Source organism: Mus musculus, chromosome X (genome assembly GCF_000001635.26).
Source record: "Mus musculus strain C57BL/6J chromosome X, GRCm38.p6 C57BL/6J".
NCBI classification, from domain to species: domain Eukaryota; kingdom Metazoa; phylum Chordata; class Mammalia; order Rodentia; family Muridae; genus Mus; species Mus musculus.
The window spans coordinates 116,473,833-116,483,039 of NC_000086.7; the positions used below are offsets into that span (position 1 = coordinate 116,473,833).

A 9,207-nucleotide genomic window follows, 5' to 3' on the forward strand; every position below is an offset into this window, starting at 1 on the left:
AGAAAGAAGGGAAGTACAGGTAGTAACTTACCTGGATTCCTGCCGAGTGTGGTAGCTGTGGGGTTTCTGTAAAAGAGTGTGCCTTTAGCCTGATGTTGACAGAGAGTCACAAAAGAATGGAACTAACCTGTGAAGAATGGAAGATTAGAGAAGTGGAAGAAGGGCTAGAGGGCCCTCAAGATACTATATCCTTTGGACATGGTATTTGATTTGACTTCTTTCCATAAGTCAGTCTTTTTTATATGACATATACTCCCTTGATTTTTATTTTAGTATAGTAGAATAAATATCTATGATATATTTCTGAACATATGAAAATTTATCATTTATATTCATATGGACATGCCATTTCAAAGATAAAAAGGAACAATGAATCTAAAAATTATGACAAATATAAGGAAGCAAATCAAACAAACAATCCAATCAGTTAAAGCACCGCTCTAGGGGAGGAAGTTATTGAAATTGACTTTTCTTCTGTTTTATGTTTTTTTTTTTTAATTTGATTTAAGGTTCTACTAAACAAGATCTATAGAAAACCAAGGAAGTGAAGTTCTTTCCCAGTTGCCGGAGCTCATCCTCATTAAAACATATAAAGTCATTCTGTTATCAAACTGGTGAGCTATTTCAAACTTTTCCTAAAAAATATGGATTCTATTTATTGCTTTATCTTACATATAATTTTAATTGTTATTACCAAGGTATTTTGATAGAGGGTTTTTTTTTCTTCCTTAAATGTTGAATATGGAACCGTTAAAAATCAAAAAAGTTTATCTTTTTGGAAACTGAACAGAAGATTTCTAAAAGTAGATTAGAGAATTAGGAGTAGATCCTCAAGTTGGAATGCTTAAGTAGGAAGTAAAAAAGATATCAATGAAATTAAGATACTAAGTGGCAAAAATGCCTCAGTAGGTAAGTGTGCTTACTGCTCAAACTTTCATATTTACAAATAAATAAGAAAGACAAAAATTAGGATGAAAATTAGAATCATCAACTATTATACTGAAAAGAAATAGATATGGCGATTGCTTAAATATTTTAGAAAATTAATAGAAATATTGTAGAAAATTAATAGATATATTTTCATAGTATTAAAACAGCACAATGTAGTTAAGAATATAAAATTGAATATCATTACACATGTTAATTTCAAAATAATGTCAAATGCTTCTGATAGGAAAAATAATTCTTGCTTAAATATCAAACATTCAGAATACTTTTTAATTAAAGCTTAATTTGAAAGAGAAGATAACCATGAAATACAAAATCAAGTCTATTAGCACATACAATATCTGTTGAATGGTTAGAGAAGGTACATTTATCAGTAGAGATGAAGTCTGGCTATAGAGGTCCCCTCTGAACTTCTTTGTCTTTTATTAGCAATAATCCATAAAATACAATTGACCTATGCATAAATTTTATCTAGGGTAGCTCATGAAAAGTAATAATGAAAAGAAATGGAAGCCTGATTATTTCATAAATTTCCATAGAATTGATATCAGAGTAGTTATATTTTTCTTTACCCATCACGTTTTTTTTTTTTTTTTTTAATTGAAAAACAAATCAAAACCTCTTAGCTGGAGGTAGGGACTCTAGATGAATTAGAACTGGCTTGTTGATATTGTCCATGTTTTATACAGCTGTTTTCAGCTGTGGTAAGCTCATGATAGCAAAGGGCAGAAGACACTTTTTCAAAGAATTCCTCCCTAAATTCTTGACTATTGCTATCTTTGCACCACCTCTTCCAAAATGGTTACTGATCCTGATAGGAAGAAGATGATATAGATTACTCTTATTGGGGTCAGTAGTCCAATTATTTTCTACACTCTAGCTGTGAGTCTCTTTTTTAACCCTTGTCTACTGGGATGAGAAACTTTCCTGATGAAGGATGAGGACTGCTCTAATCTATGGGTACTATAGAAAGTAATTTGTTTTTTCAATGTCTGGTTAGCAAAAAGAAAAAAAAATATATAGTAGCAGATTCTTCCTAGAATGGGTGATCTACCCAGCCATGAGTTGCTCACCAGATTTATAGTAATGGATATAAGTTACAATGAGAAACTTGTTGATTAACCCCATAGCAGTCATGTCACCAATGTGTCAATGGGCATATCTTGTCACACTGGTTGTTATTTTTGGCTTAACATTTTTGCGTTTACAGCAAGTAGAACAACTGATAATTTTTCCTTCCTAGCAGTTTATAACATCTTTTGCTACTATGAATATTGTGTTCTGCAGGTGGGAAAGGAAGTCCATTTTCTTCAGTTCTAGGGTGTCTCATAGTTTGCTCACATTTAAGTAAGTTGTCTTGCAGGTCATACACCAATATGCATAGAGGAAGCACAAATTCAACTAACTGCACTATAAAGAAAATTAAGAACAGGATACAAATATGGACAAGAGACTTGGGAGTGCCTGGGAGAAGTTAGAGAAGGAGTAGGGTAGCATAAATTATCTAAAATCATTGTATATATATTTGAAGGTCTTAAAAATACATAAATGCATTTTAAATAAATAAATGGGTAATATTTGTATCTTTCTTTCTGCTTTGAAGAAACCATCAAACTGAGATTACCCATAGTCAATTCAGATAAGATAATTGGATACACAGTGTTCAGAAATTAAGGGTGTACTGAAAATATTTCAGGAGGTAAACAACATCAGACAGAATAAGAAAAGAGAGGGCAGTGTACAGTAGTAAGTAGACAGATCAATTTGATATTATCAACCATAAAACTGGCCTGAAATAAACATTATCTTGATCAACAACAAGGCAATATAATTGCCAAGTGAGTGATACATTTGGAAGTTATTCTAATAAATTAACTAAAAATCTGGGTTTAACTTCTTTCAATTCTCTTTCCTTCACTGCCTTTCTTTTTCTTTTTCTTTTTTCACAATCCCCAGTTGTCTTTTTCTGTATGCATATAATTTAAAAGAACACGCTAAAATCAAAGTACAGAAGAAAGGAAGGACACAAGGAAGGAAGAAAGAAAGTAAGAAAGGATAGAAAATTCCACAGGAAAATGTAGTTAAATTTGATCACAAGCATTCTATCATAAATGATCTGTAATTTTCTCACAAACATATATCTTCATGAAATGTCCTTTTAGATTGGTCTCAATTCAGAGACCAAAATCAATAGAAACGTATGCCCATTACCCAAAAAGATCTATTTTATTTGATTAAAATTCTATTAAATTTGACATCTAAAATGGAAAAACTATATTTTTGTACATAATTACATAAACACTAACAAGTAGGGTAAATTCATTAAAAATCTGAGGACGAAGATACACTATTTAAGGTTTATATACATTTTGAAAATAAACAATGAGAAGACATACTTCATAAGAGATTATGTTGGTTTTACGATTTAATATTTTTCTTATTTTATTTTTTTGAGTTTATGAGTGATAAAATGTTTAGAGTTATAGAGAAGAGCAGAAAAATAACACATCAACATGCTTTCTGAAAACCTAAACTACTGGCTTATTTGAAAGTGAAACATTCTTTAGTTTAATAGATCTTTATCTCCCTCCTCCATTCCCCATAGCATCTAGAATGACTTCTTCTAATCAAGGAAATGATCCATCTGAAAATACTCTCAAAAATGCAGAAAACGAAACACCAAATGCCTGTGAGGATGAGAAAGAACACCCACTTCCTGATACCAACATTTCTCAGGTGGAAACTAATCTATCCGGCATGGAGCCAAGCTCAATAAGTTCTCAGGAGGATATGGATTTCCAGACAGTACAAAACAGCCAACCTGAAGCAGAGATGACTCAAAATGATCCCCCAGATGAAGAATTAATAGAAGACTCTCTTCCACTTCAGATACCCATTCCTAAAAAGTTGACCATTCCAAGGTTAATATTATGTAGAATTATCTATCTGAGTATACCACAACCACAACCACAACTCCATGAAAAGAAGACCTTATCTGATAAAATGATGTTCCATCTAGGGGAAGTGGAGATGACAGAAAATGATTGCTTCCACACCCCCATACTTGACAAGATGATCCATCCCTGTTTTCTTAGGTGGCGAGTCCCATTCTTTACTACTAATGAGATAAGTAGGATGATTATTCACCTGCTGTGCAGCAGAAATTTCTCTCAGGCAGAATGTCACCAACATAATGCATCTGTAAAACAAAAATATGTAGCCATCCTTGATCACCAAAATATCATGAATCTCCAAAGGAACATAGTCTTTGGAAGGCCTTTGAGAGTATACTACTATCATCCACTCTTTGAAAGACTGACTCAAAGAAAAGCTTCTAAGTTATATCAACACAAGAATGGAAACCATCTTTTTGTGAGGCCAAGATTCTACATGCCACAGCTCCAAACCCAGAATACTGTCCAGAAAAATGTTTTTAAACATTCTTGGAGAGCTCATCATAAGCTGAGGCTAGTAATCATAACAGACAACAATAACTGGAAATATCTGTGTCCCATTTGTGGTTGTGGTTTCAACAACTTTTATGATTTTAAACATCATTCTTGCAGCTTTTCTGGCAATTAAGTTAAAGCAGTGTAAAGGTTTATAATTTGAAATTCTAAAACTATACAATAGCAATAACTCATCTGAAACAATATCTCATGATCAGTAAATTTAGTATGATAACATTACACTGCAAAATTTAATACAAAAAATATGTACTTCAATAAGAAACATTTTCAGGAAGAGATTTAAGCATCATATAGATCATTGAAATATCAAGGTATTTATCTGTATTGTGTCATCAACTGAACCAAGATGATGTTTGCAACTCCCTTAACATCAATTTCTGCTGAGTATTGTTTCTGGACACAAATTAAAACAGATCCTGATAAAGAAAACAGAGAGCTAGAGAAAGGTACAATAGGGGTTTCTAGAGACTCTGCTCAACAAAAAATCTGAAGTTTCCTCCAAATTTAAATAAAATCATACTAAATGTTACTGTAAATTTGTACTTAGATATGAATATGTCATGAGAAACACAATATTGCAAATATGCCATATCTAGACTTTAGTGATGTTTTGCCTGTTACAGCCCCCCCCCCCAAATAAAACACACTAAGAATCCAACTCCAATGTAATCACACTAGCTCAAGATTGGGCTCACACTGCTGTCTCTGACTCAGCAGAACTGGAGGGTGCAGCCCAGAGTCTAATTTTAAGCAGGTATTTGTAGAGACAAGAAGGAATTGTGTAGACTGGCACACATCTGATTAGGGTGTGATTCATTACAACATTTTATTTGCTCTTTAACAGAATTGGCTGGTTTTTGCATCCAAACCATAAGCTTAACTTATGCTTTTCTCCTGATTGGTGGCTGTTAAGAAGTAAAGTCCCATTTTGTGAAGGAACAAAGCACCCACACTTTGGTCTTTGTTCTTCTTAAGCTTCATGTGGTCTGAGAATTGTATTGTGAGTATTCTAAGCTTTTGGAATAATTAATATCTACTTATTGGTGAGGGCATACCATATGTGTTCTTTTGTGATTGGGTTACCTCACTCAGAATGATATATTCTAGTTCTATCCATTTGCCTAAGAAATTCATGAATTCATTGTTTTTAAGAGATGAGTACTATACCATTGAGTAAATATAAGATATTTTCTGTATCCATTCCTCTGTTGAAGAACATCTGGTTGTTTCTGTATCCATTCCTCTGTTGAAGAACATCTGGTTGTTTCCTGATTCTAACTATTATGAATAAGGCTGCTATGAACATGGTGCAGCATGTGTCATTGTTATATATTGGGGCATCTTTTGGGTATATGCCTAGGAGTGGTATAGATGGGTCCTCAGGTAGTACTATGTCCAATTTTCTGAGGAACAGCCAAACTGTTTTCCAGAGTAGTTGTACCATCTTGAAATCCTACCAACAATGGAGGAGTATTCCTCTTTCTCCACGTCCTTGCCAGCATCTGCTGTCACCTGACTTTTTGATCTTAGCCATTCTGACTGGTGTTAGATGGAATCTCAGTGTTTTTTTGATTTGCATTTTCCTAATTACTAAAGATGTTGAACATTTCTTTAGGTGCTACTTGGCCATTCAATATTCCTCATTTAAAAATAGACTGCTCCAACCTGGGAATCCATCCAATATACAAGCACCATACCCAGACACTATTGTGGATGCCAACAAGTGCTTGCTGACAGGAGTTGGGTATAGCTGTCTCCTAAAAGGCTCTGCCAGTGCCTGACAAATACAAAAGTGGATGCTCAAAGCCATCCATTGGACTGAGCACAGGGTCCCCAATGAAGGACTTAAAGAAAGGACCCAAGGAGCTGAAGGGGTTTGAAGCCCCATAGGAAGAACAATAATATGAACTAACCAGTAACCCCAGAGGGACTAAACCACCAACCAAATAGTACATGTTGTAGGACTCATGGCTCCAGCTGCATATGTAACACAGGATGGGCTAGCTGGTCATCAATGGGAGGAGAAGCCCTTGGTCCTGTGAAGGCACTATGCTCTAATGTAGGGGAATGCCAGGGCCAGGAAGTGGGAGTGGGTGGGTTGGTGAGCAGGGGGAGAGGGAAGGGATAGGGATTTTTTGGAGGGAAAATCAATAAAGGGGATAATATTTGAAATATAAAGAAAATTTTAAAACAAACAAACAAAAACAAAAAAGAAAATTCTTTGTTTATCTTTATACCCAATTTTTATTAGAGTTCTTTGATTCTCTGGAGTTTAACTTCTTGAGTTCTTTGTATCTATTGGATATTAGCCCTCTATTTAATGTAGGATTAATAAAGCTCTTTTTCCAATATGTTGGTTGCCATTTTGTCCTATTGACAGTGTCCTTTGCCTTACAGAAGCTTTACAATTTTATGAGGTTAGATTTGTCAATTGTTGATCATAGAGCATAAGCCATTGGTGTTCAGTTCCAGAAATTTTCCCCTCTGCCCATATGTTCAAGATTCTTCCCCACTTTCTCTTCTCTTAGTTTCAATGTATCTCGTTTAATGGGGAGGTTCTTGATCCACCTGGACTTTAGCTTTGTACAAGGAGATAAGAATGGATCAATTTATGTTCTTCTACATGCTGACCTCTAGTTGAACCAGCACCATTTGTTGAAAATGCTGTCTTTTTTTCCACTGGATGGCTTTAGCTCCTTTGTCAAAGATCAAGTGACCATAGGTGTGTGGGTTCATTTTTGACTCTTTAATTCTATTCCATTGATCTACCTGCCTGTCACTGTACTAATACCATGCCATTTTTGTCTCTATTGCTCTGTAGTATAGCTTGAAGTCAAAGATGGTGCTTCCCGCAGAAGTTCTTTTGTTGTTGAGAATGCTTTTCACTTTCCTGGGATTTTTGTTATTCCAAATGAATTCCCAAATTGCACTTTCTAACTTTATGAAGAATTGAGTTGGAATTTTGGTGCAGATAGCAGTGAATCTTTAGATTGCTTTTGGAAAGCTCTCTCTCTCTCTCTCTCTCTCTCTCTCTCTCTCTCTCTCTCTCTCTCTCTCTCCATATATATATATATATATATATATATATATATATATATATATATATATATATATATATATTTCCTTCATATATATAGCCATTAATATATATACACATATAAATGTATATATTAATCCTGCCAATCCATGAGCATGGGAGATCTTTCCATCTTCTGAGATCTTCCTCATTTTCTTTCTTCAGAGACTTGTTCTTGTTATACAAATCTTTCACTTGCTTGGTTAGAGTCACACCAAGGTCTTTTATATTATTTGTGACTATTGTGAATGGTGTTCTTTCCCTAATTTCTTTCTCAGCCTGACTATCCTTTGAATAGAGGAAGGCTACTAGTTTGAGATAAATTTATATCCATCCTCTTTTCTGAAGTTGTTTATCAGGTTTAAGAGTTCTCTTGTGGAATTTTTGGAGTCATTTTAATACACTATCATATCACCCGCAAATCTTGACTTCCTTCTTTCTAATTTGTATTCTTTTGACTTCCGCTTGTTGTCTAATTGTTCTTGCACGAATCAGTGCTCCTTTACTTAGTTTAAGAGCCATATAACAAAACTTCACTCTCACTGTAATTCAACTGCTTTAGATTTAAAATTTCTAGTAAAATCTCCTGTGGCAATTCAAAACCCAAAATCAATCACAGTCCTTATCTCTTTAATTATATTTTTTTCTTGCTTATGTTGGTATCTCTTTTTCTCAGAAAGGAGACAGGACTATGATGGCACTTAAAAAATCATTCAATGTTTCTGATAGATGTAAGGTATATATTTAGGGATTTGTTTTTTAATTGCATACTAGAATTCTAATATATTTAGTTATTAAGATGACACATGAAATGAAAAGCAAAATAATTTTTATAAGTTTTCTTTTCATGTTTAAAAGTACAGAAAACTGATGAATACTATTCACTAAATTTTGTAAATTTTATTATCCTTCCAAGATGTTGCCAAATTCAAACAATTCTTGAATTCTTGACATCATACATTTACTTATATGTACTCATTTTCAATTTCTATCCATTTCCAACATTAGTGGATAAGAAAAATCAGTCTTATATGGAAAAATCCATTAGCATAGTAGTCAATGAAATTTAAAAAAGAATCTACATACTATTGAAGTATAGTAAAAAGCACTGGTTAGAGGGACAATGTTTTGAAAACTACGGGGGAAAGGAAAATATAAGTTGAAGGGAAATGTTTCCCATGGACACATATATAGAACTTGACAAGAAGGAAACAAATAACATCAATTCGTTTTATGAGATAAGATTATCAATGAGGAAAGTTTCAATTAGAACAAGGCTACATATAACCTTCTAGAGGACCAAAGAAAAGTGTATATGTTAGGTTTGAAAGATGAAAACTGTAATAGGTAAGCAGACTAATATAAGGTCCATTGTAAAGAAGAATTTGGTCTAAGAGAGGAATGTAATATAGAAAGCAAAGCCTAGATATGATACCTAAATGAAGAAAAACTGAGAACTTGGAGAGCATATAGGATTGTGCTCATCTGTTTGGAATGAAACTAAAGAAATAGAGAAAGCTCAAAGGGAAAAATGGAATGTGGAATTGTTAATGTATAAAACATAAAGAGATAGGGATTGAGATGGAATAATGAGAGCTCTGTTGAGGTTTACTAAAATGGGGAGTACAGAGGAAATTATGACAGGTGAAAATTGCACCCAGGAAGCTGAATCCCTTTTTATATTGCTGCATAATTTTTCTCATTAAACTGAAA

The 9,207-nt window shown here is 33.7% G+C and overlaps 1 protein-coding gene across 1 annotated transcript in view; it reads left to right on the forward strand.

Moving 5' to 3' along the window:
- The window catches only part of Cpxcr1 (CPX chromosome region, candidate 1), a 29,840-nt gene extending 24,889 nt beyond the window's left edge, over positions 1 to 4,951 (forward strand). Inside the window, exons 2-3 of the mRNA NM_001033471.3 lie at positions 510 to 614; positions 3,554 to 4,951. Coding sequence (NP_001028643.2) covers positions 3,562 to 4,530 — 969 coding nt within the window. The 5' untranslated portion in view covers positions 510 to 614; positions 3,554 to 3,561 and the 3' untranslated portion in view covers positions 4,531 to 4,951. The remainder of the gene's footprint in view (positions 1 to 509; positions 615 to 3,553) is intronic.
- The last annotated feature ends 4,256 nt before the right edge of the window (positions 4,952 to 9,207 follow it).